The sequence below is a fragment of the Candoia aspera genome, chromosome 2 (genome assembly GCF_035149785.1).
Source record: "Candoia aspera isolate rCanAsp1 chromosome 2, rCanAsp1.hap2, whole genome shotgun sequence".
Taxonomy (NCBI): Eukaryota; Metazoa; Chordata; class Lepidosauria; order Squamata; family Boidae; genus Candoia; species Candoia aspera.
In genome coordinates, this window is record NC_086154.1 from 163,322,047 (window position 1) to 163,349,402 (window position 27,356).

Here is a 27,356-nt window from a genome sequence, read left to right on the forward strand (position 1 = left end):
AAAATTCTACTTAAAATCAAGCTTAATTTCTGGTGACTTCATAGACATACATAAATGCAATTTTCCTGGCAAAAACTATGGAAGTGAATTTTTTTTTCAGTTTCTCCATTTAGATGGTGTTGAGTGACTTATTGGAGTTGTTAAGGCTACTAATAAATCATTGTGAAAAGTTGATTGCTGATTTGGTGGTGGTTGATGATTCTTTGATGAAGAGAAATAGGGTATTACCTGTGAGATGTTCACAAAATATTAGGCCATGGTTTAAGTCATAAACTATGATTTAAAAAACAATTGCTGGGTTAACACAAACTAAAACTAGTAATATTATGACATAACACCCAGACTGGCAACGCAGTGCTAGTGGGAATCTATAAATGGAGCCCATAAGTTAAATATTTTTGTAAAAATTAATGGCCAAACTCTTAAAAGCACACCAAATCTCATGGGACTTCACTGTTTTTCATATTATCATAGGGGTGAGTATCAAATCTCAAAATTTAATCATTTAAAAAAAATATTAAATAATTTTGGTTCACATGCTACTGTGAAAAATTGCTTGGAAATGTTAATGATCATGTTAGAGTGTTCTGTGAATCCATCCTATTGGTTTCTAAATCCATCCATCAAAGTTTGAAGAAGGTGTCTCTGTCGTGAAGGATAGAACTCACAGACAGCTCTCCCCAACCTCCACAATAAGTTTGATAAAGTGTGCTCCTGGAATTCAAGCAGAGCCTTAGGGTGTGTTAAGCAACCCTGGGGCAAACCCATAGGCTACTAGCTTATTCTCCATGATCTTTTACTAGAAGGATTGAAATTTATCCTATAGAACTAAAGGGACTAACTCTACTAGGAAGAATAATTTTAACCAGATTTTTAAAACATACTGTCAAGGTCCCATATGTTTACATAAAAGAAAAATTATCCAGTGTTCTCTGTTTCAAAGGAAACTAAACTGGTGCCTCTAGAACTTACTACCACCCAGAGAAGAGTACATTAAGATATGTCTTCATCTGCTCTTAAAATGATCTGCTCCTCTCTTTGAGTTTCTCTGGTGCCATGGTAATATATGAGAGAGATTGTGAGAAGGCTGGGAAAGTAACAGGAAGAATGTTAGACATAAAAGCCAACAGATGGGAGATGAGAGTGTTAGGATCTTATATCATAAACAGCAGCTTGGTCCAGGCTGCAAAAAGCTGGGGAAGAAGATTCAAAATGTTCAGAGGGATTCATCTTAATGGACTTACTTATAAATGACAGCTGGAGGTTCCTATCACAGTTTCTAAGGTTCTGTACCTTATCCCTAATTCTTGCATTAAAGCTATTTATTGAACTCTGAGATTTTTGCATCATGATTGTACCCTGCAATACAGAGCTTAACAATATCCTTGTTCAGGCCCAATTCTGTCTCAACCTGAGCCCCAGAATTTGATCTCAAATAATGCAACTTGAGCCAGTCTATCCAATGTGACACTTTTATTTTGCCTGGGCTATAAAACATCTTTATCATAATTACAGCATAAAGCAGTAACTTGGAGGAGCCTAAAGGATGATGGAATGCTAAGGATGCAAGATATGGAATTAAGTGGTATGAGAAGAATAACTATAGGTAGACAATAAATAAGGTTACATTAAGCATTCCTGGCTCCGGTGCTCAAAATAGGGGCAGCAAACTCCTCCCCAGGTAATGTGTAGAGTAAAACAACGAGCTAATATACTCTCAGAGAAAAGTAAATAAAGTTCTTTGCAGAATACCTGGTGTGATAAACCACTTGAAGACATGTCTGAAGATAAACTATAATAGGATGTGTCTGAGGCCCTTGTGGGTAGACATGAGGATAAAATGGAAAATAAGTTGGGGGAGGGGAAATAAGGGATGCATTTATGTATTTCTTGAGGGCCTCTAATTTAGGTAGAGTGAGTAGGAACTGCCACCTTGCTGATGTCATACCCTGAAGCAGTCACAGAAATGGACCCCTGAGTTTGGGGAAAGGTATCAAAGAGCATTAGGAGAATTGACCTGTGTGGATTCTTTCCCTGAGCTTCTCCTTGGGGAGGTAAGTGTAGTGTGAATCAATATCTGCATAGAACAAAAACGTCAGCTGTAGTACTCAAAGATACATCTGGAAAAGCCTCTCCAAATTCAACCTTCTCACATGGCGTCTTCAGTTCCAGATTTTCAGGAAACTGTCCCAAGAGCCAGTAGATACAGCCATGCCATCTGCAGTTACTCCCAAACAGCTCACCCTATTGTCATGTCCAGACAGGATGCCTGTAGGTTTTAATAATAATAATAATAATAGTAATAATAATAATAAATTTGTTCATGATCTACTATGGTAATTGAAGTAGATAATGTTTAAAACAGAATATTATAAAGCCCTAAGAACTGCAACATTTATGTGACAAATAGGGAAAGACAGTCAATTTTTGGAGAGGCAGTGGATTAGGGTGCAGGAACGTCATTTTGCCTGAACCCAGCAGATCTCTCGGGGCAGGGTTCTAAACTTGGGGCAGCGCAGGTGGCCCTCACTTGCCATTCACCTGATGGCACAGTTACCTGGAGCAGAGGCTCTGTACAGACATGCGCAGATGTGTGAAGAGACAATCCATCAGCAACAGTGTGTAACTCATGTTGTGTTCCCGATGTGAGGCGGGAACAATATGCAGCCTATGTGCCTACACCGTTCTCCACAACCAACAGATCAGGTAGAACTTTGCTGTGCTACTTCACAGCCTTGAAGGGCAAAGAATGGTTGGGAAACTGATGTTGGAATAAGGGAAACTTACATTTTGATTTTGCTTAGTCTCTCATTCTTCTAATTTTAGATGATATCAGTTTGTGATTTTTTAAAAAAAACAAGTCTGCCCCCAAATAGGTATGCATTACTCCAGATATATTTTTCTGTGAATGTAAAAAAAGTCAGAGGAAAACCCTCAGAACCGTAGCTGTGACTCACCCACACGCTCTGCTTTCAGACTGTCCCAGATATTGCAATTAAAGTCATCATATCCAGCCAGGAGAAGGCGCCCGCTGTGGGAGAAAGCGACTGAGGTGATTCCACAGGCAATGCTCTCGTGAGAATAGGTGATGAGCTCTTGGTCTGCCCGAAGGTCAAAGAGGCGACAGGTGGCATCATCAGAACCAGTGCAGATGGCGTCCCCATTGGGGAAGAACTAGGAGGAGAGAGAGAGATCATTTGCTTCTGTCCTCTTCTGCAGATTATTTCTGCCCTAGTTTTTGTCATTGTTTCAGGCTCTTTTATTTCCACCCACTTCCATCTTCCACCCTCAGTTCCAGGAATGGCTTCAGAAACCTACTGAAATGGCATTAATATCTGATTCATGTCCTATAAATGTCTGGCGGCAAGTTCCTTCTCGGAGGTCCCACAGCTTGGCGGTGGCATCACAGGCTCCTGAAATGAAAAGCTTGAAGTCCGGAGAGACGGCCAGGCTCATGCAGTCACCAGTGTGTCCTATGAATGTGGTCTTCGCCTGGCCTGTTTCAATATCCCACAGGATGCTGTAAGGGGAAGAAGAAGTGGCTCAAGATGGCAGTGGGTAGCTATTTTGATCATCTTCCCATCTAGTGCAGGCTTGGAATACTTACAGATTTAGGCAGCTACATTCAAAGCTAATCTAACAATGAAGTTGCTATGAACTTAAGGGAAAAAATACAGAAAGTAGAGTATATGCTTGAGAACAGTCTCCTAATTGCAAAACATGTCCTCTCATTATGCAGCCTGATCACTTAAAGATCTCTTAATCCCTTCCTCCCTATTGGAAGAGCAACATACATAGAACCAGGGTTGACATCTTGGACCCCACAGACAGGGCCAGATGGAAGTGACCAACTGAGAGGCAGAATAACCCAACAAAGCTGTGAAAGCTAGCAGAGCTAAGCATTCTCCACCAGTTTTTCCTGTTCATGCAGCAAAGTGCAGCAGACCTTTTTCCTTAGTGGATTTCCCAACATGGGGCCTGGACTGAGTTTCTATGCTTGGCAGATCCTTCTAGGGGATGATGTAAGAAGGAAGTAGCAGCGGCAGAGTTTGTGGTCAGAGCTTGATGAAACCAGCTATTCCCATTGATCCCTTAGGGCCAAACAGAGATGACATCAGGCAATGAGTGTGCAAATGACACTTAAAAAAAAGTAAACAGCAGCTGCTAGAATCCCCTTCAAAAGATGAAGCGAGGCAAGGAAGTTGTTTTAACTCTTTGCCACCAGCAGAGTCTGGTTAAAACCCTAACGTTCTGGATCAAACACTGACATCTGGTACTCCTTGTCCCAATAGATGCTGCCTTCTCTAACCCAGGCTGGCCTTCTCATCCTGGCTGAGGATTATGGGAGTAGGGCACATCTGAAGAACTCCAATTTGGGAGAAGGGTGGGATAGGCTAAAGTGTATTAAAACTAGATTTGAGGCACAGGAGCAATCAGCTGAGTTAGGCAATGCTGAAATAAAAATAGATAGATAGGTAAATAAATAGGAGCCAACATCTTCCCCTGGTAGAGCACCCACATAGTTGCTTGCTGGCCAGTTCACATATGAGTGGACAGATGTACTCACCAGGTGGTGTCCCCAGAGCTAGTTACAATGTTATTGTCGTCCAGGAATCGACAGCAGGAGAGGTAGCCTGCAGAGCAGGAGTAAGAGAATAGAAATATTGTTGAAGGGAAGGAAGAGGCTAAGATTAATACAGGACGTATTTTATTATCTTTTTAAAATACATTTCTTTTCTGTCAACAGAAGCTGGATTTTGCAGCACATATTAATTATGCTGCTTAAGAAAAAGAGTATTTTTCATTCTGCATAATTCTGCTATTAGTACTTAAATAACTATCATTTAGCCTGCTTCTGCTGGTCACACGGAACCATCAAACATCCTATCCAGCAACCTCTTTGGCTTCTGAGTTCAGCATCCATAAGCTTCCAAACAACTTTCCACAGTTGGAGCAAGAATGTGTAGATCCTCAAATTCTTTTTTATTCCTCATCAGGAGAGCTCAAAAAACATGTTTGTTTTAAATGGAAGCTGCAAAGATGCTCAGCCATCCCTGATGCAATATTCTATATTTTGCCTGGGTTTGTTTCATGGAGTGCAGCTACAAGTTCACCAAGACCTAAAGCAAAAGATCACCTGTATGAGCTGAGAGCTCCCTGCTCACTTTCACGTTTCCTTCGCGACTCTTGAGGTTATAGATGGAGCAGATGTTGTCAAGACCTCCACAGGCCACGTAATTCCCTGATGGGGCATAGGCACAGGTCATCACCCAGGAAGACCGGAGAGGGATGGCATGAACCTGGGATTAAAACACAGGACAGAAATCCAGCATCAGTTTCTTGGTCAGAAGTGATCAAAGCAATAGCTATCCTAGGAGAGGCTTCACTAGTAGGAAACAGGCTCAGAGACAAAATGCTAGCAGATACTTTTCACTCCTAGTGTTGCTAACAGACTGTGGACATAGCATCTATTTGCTTATCTCTCTCCTACCTTGTTGGTTGTATAGGTGTCCCACACAATGAGTTTCCCATCTTGTGAAGCACTGACCATGAGTCTATAAGAAAGGAAGCTTGTTAGCATGGGTGCTCAACTGGGATCTGAAGGCCAAATGGCTCCAGCCCACCCCCACTTTCTCACACAAGGTCTTGCACCTTCCAGAACTCAGGCTCTTCCCTAGCTCTCACTCTAATAAATATTTCCATGTTGTTCGGTGACTGAAATGATGGAAAAGGACATTAGGGTAGCCTACTTTGTAAGTAGAGGGCTGCTCTCTTTGGAATGAACTCTTTGGTGGTTCCACAGGCATATGGGCTTGGTGGTGAGTGGCAAAATGGTGGGAGAGGCTAAGATATGCCAATTCACACAGGCTTATTTCTTGTTCTCTTTCACTTTTTGTCCCCTTTCCCTTATTCCTCAAATAAGTCTGATTAAGGATCACTGGAAGAAATAAGTTTTAATTATAGTCCTTCCATGGACATTGATGTGAGCAAGACTGCTGCTTTTCTGTTGCCGAACAGTGACCCTGAAGAGAAGGGAAGACTTTCATTCCCATGACTATGACTCTTGCAGAAGGACAGCCATATCCCTGTTCATTATAGCCTATACTATTGTTTTTCTGAGCTGGGCAGCCAGGACAATTGCATGGGGGATCTTCATGGGCCTCCACAGAATGTGAAAGAGTGGACAAAAAAAAGGTAGGCTACCTTAAGCTCCTTGCACGAAAATCGAGATATAAATGCAATTAATTAATTAATTGTCCTTATTTTAGTTGGAGATGAGGAGAATTAAAGGAAAAGACTTTATGAAAGGCATAAGTTCTCCCAAAATGTATGTACAAATTAAAAACCTTCCTGTTCTTTTGTACATCTAACAACAACATAAGATATTAAATTCAAGTCCAAGTTGTTCTTGTACACTGAGATTTCGTTTCTTATTTTATATTCATAAAAGTGGTTAATTTGCAGTATAATCTGTAGGAGAGTGGAATAGCCATTTTGCTGCTAAGTGTTCAAAAGGGACAAATTGGAAAGGACAGACAGTGATTCTCTCCTTCTCAAGATAGCGCAGATAACAAGACCCTTTAGCTATGTAATTTGTCTGAGTAGCTAGCTGGGCTGGCTTGCTGGGAAGGGACTCATGGAATAAGATAGCAAGGGGAAATGCCTCCTACCTTTTTCTACCTAGCAGTGGTTCTCAACCTTGGCAATTTTCAGATGTGTGGACTTCAATCCCAGAATTCCCCAGCCAGCATGGGGAATTCTGGAAGTTGGTCCACACAACTTGAAGTTGCCAAGGTTGAGAAACACTGCTATATAACATTACTGTACTTACTTGGAATCTGTGGACCAGTGACAAGCATAGATCTTGGCCAGATGTCCACGCAGAGTCCTCCGTGTCCGCAGCTGTATGCGCCCAACCACCTCAATGTCAGAAACAAGCTGTACAGAAAAGAAGGAGTTTGGTTCCTATTACCAAAAGGCCCCACCAATGGGCTATATCAAGTGAGCTGGGGAACCTGCTGATCTCTTGAGTTTATGTCACACTTACCCACTTCGGCAAATTATATTCAGACAGGGCAATGTACTGTTAGCATTTCCTACCTGAGCAAGTGTAGTATCAGCACAAGCTTTTCGAGCTTCCTGAAAGAGAGAAGGAAAGAGATGACATTTCTATACCCCCAGCATTTCTACCCCCTATGATGTAGTTTCAAACTGACCTGTGACCATTTCACTTCTCCTGACCTTGAAGAGCAGAGAACACCATCCCTCAATCAGAACTCACCCTCTTTCCTTCCAGCTGACCAACAGGAGTGGAAAGAATGTCATCCAATTAGTGACTTGGAGTAACAAAATTCCCTCACCCCAAATCCCTACAAAAATAAAATACAAGTCACTGTTTTCTCTCCCTCCCCATGTTTTTCAGAACTGTATGTATACACTGATGTGCATTTGTCTGGTGGTTTGCAAATAAGGCTTGAGAAACACTGAAATACTCCCACAACTTCCTAGCTGCTTGGCCATCATCCTTCTGCCTTTTAAAAGCCCATGTGAGTTGTGTAGGTTAAATGATAGCATGTTGGCAATTTTACTGTCATGCACTTTTCTCAGTAACTGTGACAATAGTTGCATATTGCTACCTTGGCTGGAAGAGGGTAAGTTCTAAACTAGGAAGAGATTTCTTCCTACATGAAGAACCTACTTCATCCAGGAAGAGGCAAGCTGCAAGAATGGTATGCTGGGTACAGGGAGAGAATAATGGCTTGGCCAAAGAGCTAAGAAGTGGGGTGAAGCAACCATTCCTGCCAGTGAAAACACGGACTGTCTGTAAGGTCTGCAGAGCTGTAGCAGTTCAAAACAAAGTAACACTTGTTGTGATTTCAAATAAGCTGGAACAAAGTCAGAAAACATCAAGTCTGCTCCCAGAAAGAAACAACATCATGAGATCAGTCAAAGTTCACAATCGGTCCTGAATGTGGGGAAATGCCTGGGTATCCACCCAGAGTCGTGTTTGAGATGGGCGGTGGAAAAATGTGCTAAATAAAAATAAAATAAAATATTTGGAATGAAAGTGTAGGGAGAAAGCAGGACACATCACAAATTGTGGCTCCTGATTAATCTTAGGTGAAATTGGCCTTCAATAACCAACACTTCAATTTCCTCTTATCTTAGGATACTTGAAAAACAATCCATAGCACACCTGTTGCCAAACTGCGTATTTCTTCACCTTTTTCTCCCAAGTAGCTAAAATGGCTTATTCTCACAACAGCCCTGTGATGAAGATTAGGCTGAGAAAATGTAATTGGACCAAAGTCTTGATTTAAGTTCTGTACTGGCTGAAGATTTGAACCTACCAGGATTCTGTCAGTTTCACTCTTTTTGTAGTTGCAACGCCCATAAGCAATGTAAAACTGCAGAAATCTTAGGTGTGTGCAAATAGTTTAATATCTAAACTGAAACATTGTATTTATTAAATACTTTTATTAAATTACTTTCGCAGAGTGGTGTGGCCCATTTACTCATAAGCCATCTCACTGTAGGCCTGATGTGGCAGATTTACTTCTTACAGAGATACAAATACTGTTTTTTTAAAATACTTGCAATTATAAATATTTTTCACTTTTTTCCCTTCTAGGATATACTGTAAGTTGAAATTTCAGAAAGTGCTTAATAGATAGGTCTTCAGAGAGGCCCATTTCCTTGTACTGAAACAAATGATAGGATTTAAAAATACTGCTAGAGATTACCTAACTAGATTTCTCATCATACTGAGAAAACTACAACCCAGAATCCCTTGGGGACTTATATGCCCATTTTACTGGTTTATTAGTGATTTTTCAAGGAACTAGAGAAGAAAGAGAAAAATACAACTCAAAAGCAGTAAAGATATTAAGGAAAGCCCAAGATATTAATTCTGAATACTTGTAACTATTCAAAATGGGAAATACGCACTGGGCTCGACAACCTTTCAGGCTAATGAGCACATCTGAACCCTTGACCATATGGCACCACGAAGTGTCTGCCACAGTGGGTATGGCTAGTAATAAAATAATAAAATACTCATTACATTCTCAGGCCCTCCAGTCGCTCTTTCCTCCTCCAGTTTCGTGTGTGTATCTGGGTAGAAGGATATACTGTTACAATAAAGCACTAGGTTGTAACCAGCTCCATTTTTGTTTTCTAAGGAGCCCATGTGGGCCCAGAGGCATTCTACAATATAGTGGAAATACAATACCAGCATTTTGCTTCGTAGTGTGCAAGCTTTATGCTTAAAAATAAGACAGCCAGATGAGCTGCAGAAGGGAGACTGGGAGGCCATAAGGGAAGTATCTACAGGAACATGGTGCTTACAGGTCTAATCTCACCTACCACTGATTACTATGCCTTCTACCCAGATACACACACACACGAAACTTTAAAGTAATTGTGTGAGTATCATTCTCAGCATTGTAGGTAGAGAGCTGAGGCTAAGAAGGTCAGTCATGGTTTCATGGATTAAATATGAATGAGGGTTTCAAAAGTCAGCCTTTATCTTCACTTAAGGTGGAGGAGAACTGCCCAGTCTCAGCCATTTCCCTCTTGTTCTCAGCATTACCTCAATCTGCTTCTTCAGCTGCTCAGTCTCCTGCTTCATCTGCTCTATTTCACCCATCGTGACAGACTAGTTTTCAGCTTTCGCTTGGAGTCCCCTGTGGGATCAAAGAAGAAGAAAAACCCTAAGGCTGTGAAATTTTAGCCCTTTTATATTACAATATCTTCAATAATTTAGGTCTTGTGAATCAACTGAACTCCATGTATCACAGAAGGCATAAAGAAATGGAATGTCACACCAAACCCTCCTGTAAATCCAGTTCTGGGTCAAAGCAAGCCAGCAAACTCTCCGCCGCAGATCAGTGGGAGAAGGTCGCCTAGTCAAATTAGGCTCCAGTGAATTTTATGACCACAGCTGCTACCACTTCTTACTATGCATATTGGGTGTGCAAGAAAGCAGGGTGGCTCCTTGCACACCTAATATGATTGTAAGTGGGTCATGTATTGCTGGGAACAAAAGTGGAGGCTTTCAGCCCTAACACTACTAAAAAAAGACTCTAGGCAGCTGTTCTGGTTTTTCTTTTTTTCATTTAAACATTCAGAAAGCCCACTCATCAAACTGATTTTTATATTTGCAAAGCCAAAGATTTTCTCTGCAGTATTTTAGTCAGTCCAGTTAATATTTCTTCATGTTTGCATGATGTCAGCCTTCAGCTGCCTGACCCCATCAGCTTCCCCTCTATCTTCTATCCTGCGGCTTGCAACTACTGCCTGCTGTTGAGTTGTGCTGGTATTTTGTAATTGATTCCTGCTGCTGTGACATCAATGGCCACTTCATCTGGGGGCAGATCTCCATGCTGGGAAAGAAGTCCACCTGCCAATTTTTGGAGACTGAGCTTCTGAGTAGTTGCCAACCCTACTTTTACTTGAATGACTCCTTCTACTTTCTACCTTCTCCTAATGCCATTCTTGGCTTTGCAAGTTCAAAAACTACCCCTTCATTTTTCACTTTTACTCAATTCCTGCAAATGACTCTACAACAATCCTTCTCAACCTCAGTAACTTTAAGACATGTGGACTTCAGCTCCCAAAATTTCCCAGCTGGCTGGGGAATTCTGGGAATTGAAGTCCACTCGTCTTAAAGTTACTGAGGTTGAGAAGGCTTGTTGAAGAGATTAACTGTCTTTTGGCAGCAAATTGAACCAAATCAATCAGGTTGCTTTCAGGCAAGGATTAACTGTGGAGTTACTACCACTCATTCATAGCATCATAGTTATAAGAGCTGAACAGGCCCATTTAGGCCATCAAGTCCTTTTCTTTATACTACCAGATAGCCTAACTTCTAAAACCTGGCTGGAACAGTCATGTCATCCCAACAAGCAGTGTTAATCCAGGTGTATCAGTCTCCTTAGCATATATTGAAGATTACCTTTGCAAAAGGTACTTTTTAAAAAATTAAGCATTTAAATATAATAACAGTTGTCTGTCTGTATTAGAAATAATTATAGTGTAGCACAAGTCCAGGTGTTATAGTCATAGCAACACTTAATTATGCAATTATGACTATATTTTGATAAATCTTATATCTTCCATTTGGGGAAGTTGTTTAATAGCAATAATCAGAATATTTTAGTTGATAATTTTTTAAAAAGTAGCAATATAATTAACGCCTACAATGCTAAAATTTAAATAACTGTTTTTCTTAAAAAAAACCTTTACAGCTGCTGCCATGAAACATCTTGCTTTTTTTTAAAGAAATACTTTTTATTAAGTATTTTAACAATATTAAAAGATAATACATGCTAATATCAAAAAGAAAAAAAGTAGAAAGAAAAGAAATACAAAGGCAAAAAGAAAAAAAATTAAAAAAAGAAAAAGAAAAGAAACAGAAACAAATATTTAAAGAAGTGACTCCCTATCTTCTTTGCAACAAGTACAAGCAAATTTAATATTTCCCCACCTCCTATAAAATTAGATACGTACATAATCCACTTCTTCCCATAACCCCCCCTTCCCATTCACAAATCCAAAAATCATTGTCATTTCTCTCCAGGTATTGCCAAAAAGTCCATAAAGGGTTTCCAGCATTTTATAACAGTATTTTTTATTTTACCCCAATCAAACAAGTCAACTAATATCTATCTATCTATCTATATCTATCTATATCTATATTGTTCTAACAATCTTGATCTTTAATTCATCAAGTTGCTGTTGTGAGATTGAATCTCCATTCAAACTTTCTTCCTCTCATCTCAAAAGTTTCTTCAAAACTTTAAAACCCCTTTTTCATAAATCCATTGTCTTTGTCCATGTCATTTTCATCTCTTGGTTTACTGCTTGTACTTCCACTTTAACTGTCATCTCTGCCTTATAATCCAGTTTCTTTATTTTCTAGTGTTTCTATATCAGCTGGAATTTGTTTCACCTCTTCATTCTGTAGGTCTGTAAATTCTTCCACATTATTCTTTTTCATTTTTTGTTTCCTCTTTAGGATCTTCTTCAAGAAATGCATTAGCAGGTGCAGAAATTATTGCTGTCAGTTTAGCTATAAGTTTCTCTCCCAATTCTTCACAGATTCTTTGAAATGTCTCAAGTGTCATTTTATAAATTTCACTGCTTTTCTTTTGAATCCAAAATAAAAAAACAGGTCTCTCTCTCTCTCTCTCCTTTCTTTTTCCTGCCTGGAATTTTAGTCCCCTCTAGTGTCCAATTTGTATAGTCTCAGATTTATTTTTTATATATATATTCAAATTTCAACCAATCATCTTTTTCCTTGTAGACTAAACAATTTGAGTTCCCACAAAGATATTGTTTTATTTATTTTATTATTTCAAAAATCTTAGCAAAGGTTCCAATATTCCAAATTCTTCTGGTCTCTGAATCCATTTAAAACTTTCTTGAATAAAGTTATTTAGCTTTTTGCCCTTTATTTTCTATTCTTTAAGTTTTCTATTCTTTATATTCTATTCTTTAAGTTCTTTAAACTGTTAGTTAATTTTTCCTCTATTTAGGGATGAAGTTTTACTCACCAGGTAGTTTTTCAGATGTTGCTTGGAAGACCTCTTTTAACTATAAAATAGTTATAATTCCAAAAGTAATTAGAAAATGAGGCATTCAAACCCACTGTCTTTAAAGGCTTTGCTGCAGTTGAGAGCTTGATGGCCCTCTCTCTTCCCTTGTCTCCTGGTGCTCAGACCTGTGGGATGACCTCAATCCTGAGGTCTCCTCGTGAGGAGCAGCCATCCAGAGCACAAGTGGGCAGTCTCTCATCCTCTCCTTATCTGGAGGGGTTCTGTTGGACTGAGTTTGCCACTGGTCATCACCACAGCATCGTCTCTGCTCTTTCAGAAATAATCAAGTTTGTCATTTTCCTCATCTGGAAGTCACCATAAAACATCTTGCTAATACTGTGCTGATCAGAAAATTTTCCCCTTACATTTTTACACAAGTGCTCTCGCACAAGCACATGTCTATTTATCCACAATATATAGCTAGAGGATGATACAGTATAATAATGTGGTGGTTGCATGTCTGACACCAGCCTGATGCCCTCCAGGGTTTGAAAGCAAAAGTCAAGGAGCAAAGGGAGTAAGACAGCTTTCTCTCTGCTATACATCTTTGCTGAACCTGATGGAGAGAACAGCTGCTTTTTCTCTGCAAGAAATCTTAGAAAGTTGTATCCTGTAAATGTGTTGGCTAACAGTAATCTTTTGGGGCATTAATACTGCAAATTCCTCTTTTTTCACTTAGCCTAATTTATGCAATCCCAAACTTCATGCCATAGATCAGTTTCAGCTGATCTCATGTAATTTGTAATAACATAAATTGTGTGTGCATGTGTTTATTTATATACGAGTTCCTCATGCATATATATGTGTATGTGTATGGGTATGGGTGTGTATGAGAAATTTTACATAAGAGTTTCAATGAAATATTGTCATATCCCATTGCAGTTGTCCACACGTAACCTACATCTATAGGCAACTCATTTATAAGTTGCAAGTCAGATCAGGTCTTCAATCCACTGAGGCCACACATTAGTCTTTTTAATGATTAAGAGTTCATATCTTGGCATTTCTCTGTGCCAATCCATTTTCATTGTTCAACTATTACTTTCCATGTAGTAGGCATGTAGTTCAAAAGGTGTGCATCCAAAAATATTAAACATTTTTTCAAAGTCAAATTAATTTATGTAATTATTTCTTTTCAGAACAATAACTGTAGGACATTGCAAAACATGTGTTTTAAGGAAGCATTATTTTTGGTTGCATCTCCAACAACACAGTGATTTACTCATTCCTTTTCTGTACAAAACCCATGGGTGCAACAAGTCCAACATACTTTTTGTTCTATAAAATTTGCATATCAAATTGATTTATTGATAACAGAAAAAAATGATGGTGAACTTTTTGGGTCTTGTAGGATTTAATGATACGGTCTAGATGTCTCTAAGGTTTAAAATGCTGCTGGTTAAATTTCAGATTTCAATCAATGTTGTAATTGTAAATTTTGCCAGTGGGTGGCAACTGACAAATGGTATTTATCTTTTAATTTGGAAAATGATGGGTTCTAGCTGATCTAATATAAAAATCTAAGCATACAAAAAGTTTTCTATTGTAACATTGTATTGAGATAGTGTTATCTGTGTTTATTAAGAATTTTACATGAAATTAAAGACAAATCTAAAGAAAAAGAAGAAAAAGATGCAAGAAAAAAAAAAAAACTAAAGCTATGAAATTTAATGACTTCTGACCTTCTCTACAACAGATAGGGATTTTAACTGGAGTAGATTTATAATTTTTAGAAAATCTATAGCTCAAGAAGGATGGCATTCACTACGAAAGGTGTATGGATGTGTGCCAAGCTTGAAAATTCAACTGACTGAGAAGTCATGCAAGTAAAAATTATACTCCTCAAGAAAGACGGAAAAATAATGCAAAGGTAGTAATGCAGACACGACAAAAATCCCCTTTTCTGCTTCTAACAGAAAGCAAAAAATGAATAAATTGTTAGCTCAAACCCTCACCCCCAGCCTTGTTCTCCTCCTGCTGTGCACACCATTTTGCAAAAAAATCTGAGCTATTGATATGATGGAAACCCTGCCAGGCTGTCCAAATGTAAATATATCCTGCTTGTACATTTCCACTGAAAGCTGTGATGATGGCATGGCATAATAGTTTTGTAGCCAGGCAATTTTTGCAGCAGGAACCATGATTACAGGTTGCAGCATGGAGTCTCTTTGTGTATGTGTGTTGGGTGAGGGGAGTGGGATGCTGCTTGAGTGCTGGGAAGTGGGGTGAGACAGCTGTTTCCACCAATGGGAAATTTCCCACAATGCACCTCCAGAGGAGACACTGCAAAACTTTCCAAGCCCAGGAGCATGTGGAAACACAGGGAACAGCTTTGATCTCAAACTGGCCCAGCAGCCACATGTGGAAATGGTCTGGCTAGGGGGATTAAGGTCAGGTTTGCTGATTAGGTTGCCTATGAAATCTACTAGAGCAGTGTTTCTCAACCTTGGCAGCGTTAAGATGTGTAGACTTCAACTGGCTGGCTGGGGAATTCTAGGAGTTGAAGTCCACACATCTTAACGCTGCCAAGGTTGAGAAACTCCAAGTCCAGTGGAGTTCCAGTGAAAATTGGCATGGCAACTTCAGGAAGGTGACCTTATGGGAACAGAACAAATGCCATGTATGGATTTGCTCATAATGGAAAGAACAAAAAGAAAATAGAAATATCATCACTCCCAATCTCTGGTACAGGGACAGGAGGATACCATGGCTAATGGTACTGAAAGCTGCCGAGACGTCCAGGAGGGCCAGGATGGACATTTCACCCCAAGGTAAGTCCTAATAAAGGCTCTCACCTGTGTTTAGTTGGCTTTGCTGCTGGTCTTCCTCCAGCAGCACTCTAGGCATCTCTTGCATTGTTTCATCTCCCAGAGCTGCTCTATAAACCAGGGAGCTCTACAGGATCTACAGGATCCCCAATCACAAAGAGACCACATAGACACAATCTGGTCCAAGGCCCTCATTACATGCTCATTCCATGCTGATCTCAGCCAGACCATGCACCGGAGTCTCAAGAATCAGCCCAAGCTCCCTCTGAAACGCTATTGGTTCTGTCAGTTCCTTGGGGTAGGCTGATTGAACAGGGGGCCTCTCCCTGCAGTGGGGGGCCAACACAGTGAACTCTAATGCCAGGAAGGGGTGATATTAACACCCCTCAACTCCAGATCACGTTGCCACTGCTCCAAGACTAAAGCCATATCTAATGTGTGACCCCTGCTGTGAGCTGGGCCCCTAATAAGTTGGATAAGGCCCATGGTTGCCATGGTGACCATGAACCCCTAAGCTAGCTCTGACTCTGGGCCCAAAGAGGGCAGATTGAAGCCCTCCAAGACCATCAACTGGGGAAGCTCCACCACCAACTCAGCCACACAGAGTCCAGGAGTTCAGGCAGGGCTGCTGCTACATCGCAGGAAGGAGAGTGAGTGAGTAGTAAACCCAACTGATCCTTATGGCCCAATTTCACAAACTGGGTCTCACATCCAGCTACATCTGGGGAAGTGCCCCTAAAAGCCCACCCACCCCCAACAAAAAGGGTCCATCCCAATCTGACCAAAACCCTCCATTCACAGAGTGGGAGGTTACCCCACTATATAGATGCATTGTCAAATTTATTTTGACAGTGCATCTATATAGTGCATCTATAAGCACCCAGCATTTTAGCCTTGCATTCAGTACCAGTAGTAATTGATAATTGATTGGTGCCTGAAACTCACTGACAGGGGAAAAAAAAATTGCCTGGGAAAAAAGGAATAAGAGCCATTTTTTCTGCGATTAATTAATAATACTAATAATTCTAAACTGTTAAAGACCATTCTCTGAAAGAATGCTGGCTCCTCTATTTGGATGAGGCTATTCCCAGACTACTGACTCTCCCCAGTCAGAATATAATAATCATTCAATCCTTTCCCTTAAGCTTCTATTCTATCTCGCCCAATTAAATTTATTTTATTTATTTTTCTATCTATCTATCCCGCCTTTATTATTTTTTTAAATAAATCAAGGCGGGGAACATACCTCATACTCCTTCCTCCTCCTATTTTCCCCCCAACAATCACCCTGTGAGGTGAGTTTAAATCATTTTTAAATGTCAGCCAACCACCCTATTTTACATCCAAAGTGAATTTAAAGATTTGGTTTATTCTTGTCCTCCTGACTTCATCCACTATCATGGCCATGGTTTGACCAAAGAAGATCAAATTGCCTAATTTCAGCTCTGCTATTGCTGCACAATAGCTGTGCTACTTGGTTCAAAGAATTATATTAATAGAATGATTTTAATGGATTAATTCATTGCTTCTGTTCTCATTGGTTTCCTGTTTTGTGTGTTTTTATGTACACTGTTTCTGTTTCCCCTTCTCTCTCTTTGAAAAGCTGAAATTATAGTTGTTAGCAGCATCCAAGCCTTTTTAAAGCCAAACAGTGAGCATACAAGGGTTGAAAATAAATTTGACAGTGCATCTAGTGTATATAATGGGGCAACAAATGTAATCTTAAATGACTTATTTCTTGCAATGTGAAAATAAAGGAGGAACATATCTTCAATGCTGTTTAGTCCATTTTTAAAATATTTAAAACATTTTAAGAATTGATTAAAGGTTGAAGCTTATTATATAGAAAAAGCAGAATGATTAAGGTTATAATTCTAATAACAACAAAAAGAGTTTAAGTTATAAAATTATGTGTGTTATGTTTTGGTTGTTTAATTATTTTATGTTTTCTTTTTGTTATTATTGGTTGTGTGTTTTGTAATTTGTATTTTAAATAATAAAATTTTAAAAAAAATTAAAGGTTATAATTCTGTCCAATGCGTAGTTAGTGGGGAAAAGTGACTTACTTTTGGGTAGATCAAGAGAACCTGAATGTGTTTAAGAAGCCTGGTTGCAGTGTGCAAATTACCTGAATGTACCACAGTGTGGATTTAAATTCATCATTCATTGTTTCCTCCAGTCTCCCCTTCTTTCTAACTTGGGTTCCCTTGGAACTCCCCTCTGAATTCCATGGATAAGTGTTAGCAATGCTGGCTGGGGAATTCTGGGAGTTGAAGTCCACACGTTTTAAACCTGCCAAGAAACACTGATCCAACCTGATGTTACAGGGAAGGTGGTTGGAGTCATGCTATTTGAATGATTCAGCAAGGGGTTGGGCTATGGAGTAAGAGAGGACAAAGACATCTGATCATTTAGAAAAGTCCAGCCTTACGTAGGAAGACTGTGTCTCTTGTTGGAACTCAGCATTTCCCCACGTGTGAGAGTTTTCAGGACCAGAATGGCTCATTTTATTTTGGAGGAGTAATAGAAATTGAATGTGAATGCTGTGTTATAGATACATGTTTTGTCCCACAAGGCAAGTTACAGTTTTGAAAGAAAAAAGTTATTTTTTTAAAAAAAAATCTACAGCAGAAAAATATATTCCTGTCTTTGTTCAGGCCCTCACACCTGACTAGGTGCCTACAGAGAACTTTATATTTAAAAGAAAAACTCAAAGCATAGCTTTTTCCAAGTTGATGCCCTCAGGTGTGTTGGACTACAACTCCCATAATTATCAGTCAGTATGGTATGATCGAAGATGATAATGGGAATTTCAGTTAAGCTGCTATAAACAATCTTATCTACTGACATCCTGACATGTATACTTCATTCCTGAGTGATCAAGCCAGTGAAGTTCAAAGAAAACCCGACAAGGTATGTGGAAGACGGTAGTCATAAATATTAGATTTGCATATAAATATGGGATTCTCTTCTGTGGGGGAGATGTATTTGACTTTTATCCTGGATTGTCCATTAGCAGCTATGAAAAGAGAACAATTTCATGTAGAATGACAGTATATGGGAAACCATTTTACAGTGCCTAAACAAACTGATCATCTAGTGGTTGATTTTCATTTATTTTCAAGGCACTGGGAGATGTTAACCGTCACCTCACTAACACTTGTGCTTCATGCACTTCTGCTAGCCTCAGCGGATTACCAAGGTTTATCTTCACAGCTCACTTCAACCCTCAAGGCTGATTAGCACTTTTCCAGGAAACCAATCAGATGTATTCTTCATCTTAAGCTCTCATATGTTCATGTTGCTTTCCTGGAAATCATTGTCCATGAAATACCATAAGGACCTGAGTAAATTATTTACAAGCCAGTTTGGTGTGGTGGTTAAGGCATCAGGCTAGAAACCAGGAGACTCTGAGTTCTAGTCCTTCCTTAGGCATGAGGCCAGCTGGGTGACCTTGGGCCAGTCACTCCCTCTCAGTGGCAAACCCCTTCTGAAAAATCTTGCCAAGAAAACTGCATCATTCTTGTCCAGGCAGTCTCTGAGAATCGGACATGATTGAATGGATTAAAAAAAAATTACTTACACTGCGCCCTGGAAAACATGAATTAGAAATGTCTATGCTTTGAAAGAGATGAAGACACTCACCCTGTTGGCAACCTATACTTTAGTGCAAATCTAAAAGGATTTTGAGTGTACATTAACTAATTTGCATAAAGCTATACTGCAGAAGTGGAGTCAGAACAAATCCTAACAGACTTAAATATTCTCAGAGAAGTAACTGCACTGTGAGAAGAAGCCAACTCTCACTTCCCTCCAGATGGACCATCTTTCCAGCTCCCTTAATTGCTGCCCTTTGAACTCTCCATCTCAATATTTCAGATGCCTTCTGTCCTATGTTCTTCAGGATGTGGGAGTTAAAGATCAGGTGTATTTAGTCGAAATATGAACTGGCAAGTTCTGTCCAGTTTCCACTACACCAAACTGGCATGTGTGTGTGTGGGTATAATATATATAATATAATATAATATAATATAATATAATATAATTATAGTACAATATATGAGCCAGGGCAAATTGGATGTAGTTATTGGTGAGATGTCAAGATTAAAGATAGACATTCTGGGCGTCAGTGAACTGAAATGGACTGGAATGGGCCACTTCACATCAAATGACCACCAGATCTACTACTGTGGACAAGAGGACCACAGAAGAAATGGAGTAGCCTTCATAATTAATAGTAAAGTGGCTAAAGCAGTGCTTGGATACAACCCAAAAAACGACAGAATGATCTCAATTCGAATTCAGGGCAAGCCATCTAACATCACAGTGATCCAAATATACGCCCCAACCACAAATGCTGAAGAAGCTGAAGTAGAGCAGTTCTATGAGGATCTGCAGCACCTACTGGACAACACGCCTAAAAGAGATGTTATTTTCATCACAGGAGACTGGAATGCTAAGGTGGGCAGTCAAATGACACCTCGAATTACAGGTAAGTATGGCCTGGGAGAACAAAACGAAGCAGGACATAGGCTGATAGAATTTTGCCAAGACAATTCACTCTGCATAACAAACACTCTCTTCCAACAACCTAAGAGACGGCTTTATACATGGACTTCACCAGATGGACAACACCGAAATCAGATTGATTACATCCTTTGCAGCCAAAGGTGGCGGACATCTGTACAGTCGGTAAAAACTAGGCCTGGAGCTGACTGTAGTTCAGACCATGAACTTCTTCTTGCACAATTTAGGATCAGACTAAAGAGATTAGGGAAGACCCACAGATCAGCTAGATATGAGCTCACGAATATTCCTCAGGAATATGCAGTGGAGGTGAAGAATAGATTTAAGGGACTGGACTTAGTAGATAGGGTCCCGGAAGAACTCTGGACAGAAGTTGGCAGCATTGTTCAGGAGGCGGCAACAAAATACATCCCAAAGAAAGAGAAAACCAAGAAGGCAAAATGGCTGTCTGCTGAGACACTAGAAGTAGCCCAAGAAAGAAGGAAAGCAAAAGGCAACAGCAATAGGGGGAGATATGCCCAATTAAATGCAAAATTCCAGAGGTTAGCCAGAAGAGATAAGGAATTATTTTTAAACAAGCAATGCGCGGAAGTGGAAGAAGACAATAGAATAGGAAGGACAAGAGACCTCTTCCAGAAAATTAGAAACATTGGAGGTAAATTCCAGGCAAAAATGGGTATGATCAAAAATAAAGATGGCAAGGACCTAACAGAAGAAGAAGAGATCAAGAAAAGGTGGCAAGAATATACACAAGACCTGTATAGGAAGGATAACAATATCGGGGATAGCTTTGACGGTGTGGTCAGTGAGCTAGAGCCAGACATCCTGAAGAGTGAGGTTGAGTGGGCCTTAAGAAGCATTGCTAATAACAAGGCAGCAGGAGAAGACGGCATCCCAGCTGAACTGTTCAAAATCTTGCAAGATGATGCTGTCAAGGTAATGCATGCTATATGCCAGCAAATTTGGAAAACACAAGAATGGCCATCAGATTGGAAAAAATCAACTTATATCCCCATATCAAAAAAGGGAAACACTAAAGAATGTTCAAACTATCGAACAGTGGCACTCATTTCACATGCCAGTAAGGTAATGCTCAAGATCCTGCAAGGTAGACTTCAGCAGTTCATGGAGCGAGAATTGCCAGATGTACAGGCTGGGTTTAGAAAAGGCAGAGGAACTAGAGACCAAATTGCCAATATCCGCTGGATAATGGAAAAAGCCAGGGAGTTTCAGAAAAACATCTATTTCTGTTTTATTGACTATTCTAAAGCCTTTGACTGTGTGGACCATAACAAATTGTGGCAAGTTCTTAGTGGTATGGGGATACCAAGTCATCTTGTATGCCTCCTGAAGAATCTGTATAACGACCAAGTAGCAACAGTAAGAACAGACCACGGAACAACGGACTGGTTTAAGATTGGGAAAGGAGTACGGCAGGGCTGTATACTCTCACCCTACCTATTCAACTTGTATGCAGAACACATCATGCGACAAGCTGGTCTTGAGGAATCCAAGGCTGGAGTTAAAATCTCTGGAAGAAACATTAACAATCTCAGATATGCAGATGATACCACTTTGATGGCTGAAAGTGAAGAGGAACTGAGGAGCCTTATGATGAAGGTGAAAGAAGAAAGTGCAAAAGCTGGCTTGCAGCTAAACCTCAAAAAAACCAAGATTATGGCAACCAGCTTGATTGATAACTGGCAAATAGAGGGAGAAAATGTAGAAGCAGTGAAAGACTTTGTATTCCTAGGTGCAAAGATTACTGCAGATGCTGACTGCAGTCAGGAAATCAGAAGACGCTTAATCCTTGGGAGAAGAGCAATGACAAATCTCGATAAAATAGTTAAGAGCAGAGACATCACACTGACAACAAAGGCCCGCATAGTTAAAGCAATGGTGTTCCCTGTAGTAACATATGGCTGCGAGAGCTGGACCATAAGGAAGGCTGAGCGAAGGAAGATCGATGCTTTTGAACTGTGGTGTTGGAGGAAAATTCTGAGAGTGCCTTGGACTGCAAGAAGATCAAACCAGTCCATCCTCCAGGAAATAAAGCCAGACTGCTCACTTGAGGGAATGATATTAAAGGCAAAACTGAAATACTTTGGCCACATAATGAGAAGACAGGACACCCTGGAGAAGATGCTGATGCTAGGGAGAGTGGAAGGCAAAAGGAAGAGGGGCCGACCAAGGGCAAGATGGATGGATGATATTCTAGAGGTGACGGACTCGTCCCTGGGGGAGCTGGGGATGTTGACGACCGACAGGAAGCTCTGGCGTGGGCTGGTCCATGAAGTCACGAAGAGTCGGAAGCGACTAAACGAATAAACAACAAATAGTACAATATAATACAATATAATATAAAATGTACAACAACTATTGGAAGCAGAAATGGGCACTAGGTTACAGATACTTTACCCCATGATGCACTGATTTTCCAGATATGATTATGGCTGCTGAATCTCACATGGTCATCCAATCTCCCCCAGAATCTCTTATGTCACCAAATGTTTACAGAAACCAAACTACCTCCCAATTATTCCACCTTCTTTTTGATTTCTATAAGGAGCAGCTCATTAGCAGGATCAATGAATACAGTGAGAATGGGTCCTGCAACAAGATACTCTGCTGGGTTGGTGGATCATTGCCAATGGAAGGTTAACATGACTCACATCAATCTCTCCCAAAGTGGTTTGCAAGCTGTTTTCTGGAGCTTTGCAGAATTTTCTGGAAGTTAAGAAATGCAGTCAATGTCTCTAGCAGAAATGCAATGGATAGGAGAAATGTAGCAGAAAGCACTTTCCTCCCAATGCAGAAGGAAAAGGACGTGATTTCCAGCAGTCACTCAGCAGCTGGTGGATGTGGGTGTCTGCAATAAGTAGCTGAAAACTGCAAATGTTTACATGATGGAGGTGCAGGTATGGAGTTTCACCAAAAGAACCTTATATCTTCATTGTATCTCACCATCACAATAGGAATGATATGAGCTGTTCATTGGCACTATTTCAAGAGGGACTGACATTTTGTTGACAGAATACTTGAAGACATAACCACATTAAAAAAAAAAACAGAAGAGGGCCTTCTTTGGTCCTTGCTGCCTGAAGCATAATGGGTGGGTGGCTGCCCAGAAAGGCCCTTCTCAGTAGTAGCATGACAGCCAGTTAGGAGATTCTCTTCTGGAAGAAGTCCATAGGACCACGTTTTAGATTTAATGTTACTGATAGTTTTTATTTTTCAGATCTTGCTCCCTGTTAGACTTTGTGTTTTATGATAATTCTCTCCATTTTTATATTATTTATGTATCCTGTATAGCCTTTAGAAAGGCAGTATATATATTATGATTGACTTCATTTACATTCATTCTTCAGTAACAAAGATTAATGTCAGCAATAGAGAGTCTTCATCTCTTGCCATTCCATATTCTCTTGCCTTCTTTGGATCTTAGCTGAGCGAATCTTCTTGCAGTAGAAAGACCTGAAGATTCTTTTCACATGAATCTGCAACATTTGGCAAGTTTTTGCTCATACATTTGGATTCTCATACTGTTCTGGAGGAGAATAATTCAGAATATTCTGTTCTTGGAAACTGGTTCAAGTATATTAGGGAGCACAGAATGCCTCTTGCACCTTTTAATAGTGGGAGAAGCAGTGTGAGAGGAAATAATAAAAGAAGTAGCCATGCACATTGAAAATATGTCCTAAGCAAAGTTGTAAAAAAGTAGGGATGGCCTCTTATGCTGTGCAACTAATGCAACACAATGTTTATTTGGATAGTGCTCTGACTGTGCAAAAGCCACAATTTGATTTGATCCCTACCTCTTTTCTATACCAGCTTTTCTTTTCTTTGCTCTAAGACCTAGTCTGATTCATGACCCAGCTTGGCTTGAGATTTCTGCTGTACCCCAATTAGCAGAATCCGCGTGCTGGGCCATTCCTTTCCTTGGATCTGTTTAGCAACCTACAGGACCAGAATATGGGACACACCATATAGGTTCCCTCCATCATACATGCTACCTGAAGAATATGAAAGTATTCTAGCTCCATAGCTACAAATGCTGCCTTGAGATTCTAGAGGAAAGAAGGGATATAAGTATAACAAACAAATAAATAAATAAATAAATAAACAGCTTAGAAAAGTGGAGAGGTTTTTTGGGGGTATGGGGAGAGATTTCATGATTCTCCAAAGTCATTGCACTGTGTGCAAATGTGTAAGTTATGAACCGGAAAGTCCTTGGTTCAGATTTTGCCATGGCCATGAAAGTAGATGATCTTCAGCATGCCACTCTTTCCTAGCCACAAACTTCCAATTTTAGTGAGAATTACTGGAACAATAATGCGGGTACTAAGCAGTATTGTTTCTTTTGTTAAGTCCTGTGAATAACACAGGGTTAAAAGCAAAAATGTTAGAGGTATGTATTGTAATCAACAAAGATTCCGGCTGCTATCCTAAATGCACTTACTCAGAAGTAAGGTCTCTAATGGGATTTATTTGCAACCAAGATGAATTTGGGCAATAGTTTAACAGGCCAATACCCCTCTTTTCAAATGACTGTAGCTTCATGTTTCCCTAACCCTTTGTCTCTTAGCTTCTCTTTCTCTCTCTTTCTCACTCTTCTTTTATTTTTAAGGCTGAATATGCCTTTGCAGAAGGAGCCGTGATTGGCTGGTGGAAGAATTGCTGAACTGTCAAAAGAATCCTAGGCTCCAGAAGAGGCTCACTTAGGATAGGAAGAGCTAAATATAGCAGAAGAGAGATATGGAACAGCTTAGGCTCAGGTCTCCAGCAGAACCTTTAAATCTCTCCAAGGGACCAACCTAATTGTTCCCACTTTAGGACATGAAGCCACAGTGAGGGATAAGAATAACTTTCCATTTCCCTACAAGCTTTCTCTCTGTTCTAACCCACAGCTGCATAAAGCAAATGTTGGCCTTTAAATGTAGCTGCCTTTGGGGAGTAGCTGAGTGGGCATATAAGAAGAAGAAAATTGCTCATCAAGCAGGCTTCAGGTCAGATCTGGCAGTAACTGGTGAAAGATCTGTACATAGTACATAGACTAATCCCTGGATCATAAGGAACATTTATAATAACAGTAAAATACAATGCCTTAATCTTGTCCAAGTTTAGTAGACATCCAAACTTGACAAAATCCAGAGCACAACAGTATTATAATGCCTATGTTGGGACTAATTATAAATCCTAAAGCAGTTAAATAGCTTTATGGTATGTATCACATAATTCTTCAGGCAAAACTTGAAATGGATGGGGGAGGGAGAATAAGCCAGAATACCATCCCTATCTGCAATATAACAGCTTTATGACAGCAATTTGTTAATGTACTTTATCGAAACATCTTCTAATATCCCCCCTTTTTTGTTTCTTAAATCTGAATGGTAATTTTAAGAAAATCAAAACCTTACTTATCATATTAAAACATTAATGGGCTTAGATTGTTTGGGATTGATGTTTTCTTGCAGAGCAACAAAGTTGCTTGCACTTTTTGGGCTATTACATTGGACAAGATCATATAGTTTAGTCATAGACACATTTCAGAGTTTCACGTGCCTCTGTTTTTAAGCAAATTAGGCCCATATTCTATTTGTATTGAATCCTTCCTCCATGCAGCTGGGTATAAGTTCCTCCCATCTGTTTGGCTGAAAAATAATGACTTGCCAAAATTCTCTTAGAGCACTTCCTGGCTGAACAGTGATGGGAATAAAGGTGTCCACAGAGTAATTACCCATTTTTCTAGGAGTAAGATATCGAAAGCAAAGCACTAAAACCCTTGACTGGTCTTTACTGCCTGTTCTGCCTGAAAAAGCAGTCATCTATGAGCTGCTGCAGTGTATTTCACTGTTTATCAGTGAACATCCAGGGGACTTGAAGAGCTTTTTTTTTTTTTGAATAGTGTTTTTACAAATACTCCTCAGGCTTTCATATAATTGTGGTTAAGAAAAACAAGGTCAGATTCTTCTTATTCTGTCAGTATGTTCCATTATCTGGAAGGTACTTGAAATCACATTATCGTCCTCTATGCTTCCTTTTATTAGATGAAGGACAGCGAAGCCTGTGTAGACAAATCTATGGCTCATTGGGTAGGGACACTAGGAAATTATTCTGTGTGTATGATTCTTAACCTGATGTATGGTGGAGGGACTTCTGGACAGACAGAAAGAATGGATGCAAAGGATACTCACTAATTGAAATGAGTACTTTCTGGACTGAACGAAATTGGGCAAGATGTGGGGGGATACAAAATAGATAACCCAAACTCCTCCACCATTAATTCATTCAACAACCCATTTTTTTTCCTCTTGAGGGAGGCCTTTTTGTAGGTCCACGCTAAAGAACTGAAAACAGAAATGGGAAGACATGAAAAAAATTGAGATTAATAACGGACTTGGAAGTCCACATAATCTCTGGGCAGGTAGTAATTGATCACCCCATTGCTTTCCTACAGAACTGAATAGATCAACCACCTCCTGCCAGAAAGGATGAAAGGGCTGGCAGGGGTGTCTATCACTTTCTTATTTGATGGAGGAACTCAAGGCACATGTACTGAAGATTTTGTGATGGGAGCCAAGTTCCTATATGTCTGTGATAATTTCTGTCCTGAAGAGCATTGATCTATCTGCCTCTGATATCCCACTTCATTTTGGAAGTGTATTTCCTGCATAGTAGGATGTATGAATGGAAAAGCATCTATAGTATCACTTTACTACAATGTTTAATTTGCAAAGCTCGGGATATTGGCTCATGCATGAAAATTGAAACATCACATTCAGAAGTGCATATTTTCCCCTCCACAGTGTCTATAGTTTTGAAATTAGCATGTGAAGGTGGTGCTGAGAAAGACAATTAGTCTAATGAAATGGCCTATTGGTTAATCTTCTCAAGTTAAGTCTTTTCTTTCAGGCAGATACCCAGTAGCCTTTTTTTACACAAGCCAGGAAAGAGGCAGAATTTGCATTCCAAATCAGAGAGAAGCCAAAGAGTGCAACAGCACCAGTTCCCAAGAACATAGAGAAAAAAGAGAGCATCACAGCAGTCTTACCGTAATATATGGGGTGGCTTCTTGGAAGAGGGGGAAGGCAGCTCCCTCTGGACAGGAGACACGGGCTACAGTATACTGCTAGTTCCCTTCAGCTGTTCTTGCACTAGCCGTCAGTCTACACACTTCGTATCTCTCACTCACTCTCAGTGTCTCATCCTCACCCAGGATAGATCTCCCTGGGGGAGCTGGGATGCTGTAGGGCAAGGGGTGGGAGCAACTCCATGAGCAGCATCAGGCAAATTAAATCAGACACCAGTGAGTTGGGTAAATCGGATTGAGACTTAATGCAAAGCAGGTGGATAGGGAGGGAATGGAGGGAGAATAATGTGCTTTGTTTAAAAGGAAAAAGAAAACAAGGGAGGCTGATATAATTGATTTCTGTTGCATTAATATTGCACTGATACAGCAAAG

General features: G+C 39.9%; 1 protein-coding gene across 1 annotated transcript; it reads right to left on the bottom strand.

Moving 5' to 3' along the window:
• Positions 1–1,460: 1,460 nt before the first annotated feature.
• On the bottom strand, positions 1,461–27,064 carry GNB3 (G protein subunit beta 3). Its single transcript, XM_063294671.1, has 10 exons — positions 26,946–27,064; positions 9,593–9,686; positions 7,102–7,140; positions 6,833–6,939; positions 5,492–5,555; positions 5,138–5,300; positions 4,568–4,634; positions 3,319–3,520; positions 2,958–3,174; positions 1,461–2,269 (listed from the first exon to the last, which is right to left on the bottom strand). The coding sequence occupies exons 2-10, from the start codon at positions 9,647–9,649 to the stop codon at positions 2,163–2,165; spliced, it is 1,023 nt and encodes a 340-aa protein (XP_063150741.1). The 5' UTR covers positions 9,650–9,686; positions 26,946–27,064; the 3' UTR covers positions 1,461–2,162.
• Positions 27,065–27,356: the final 292 nt, after the last annotated feature.

Coding starts and splice junctions, on each gene's coding strand:
- GNB3 (XM_063294671.1), bottom strand. CDS start 9,649: ATGGGTGAAATAGAGCAGATGAAGCAGGAGACTGAGCAGCTGAAGAAG. Junction 7,141..9,592: donor AGCTGAAGAAGCAGATTGAG/GTAATGCTGAGA, acceptor TCTCTCTTTCAG/GAAGCTCGAAAAGCTTGTGC. Junction 5,301..5,491: donor ACACCTATACAACCAACAAG/GTAGGAGAGAGA, acceptor TTTTAATCCCAG/GTTCATGCCATCCCTCTCCG.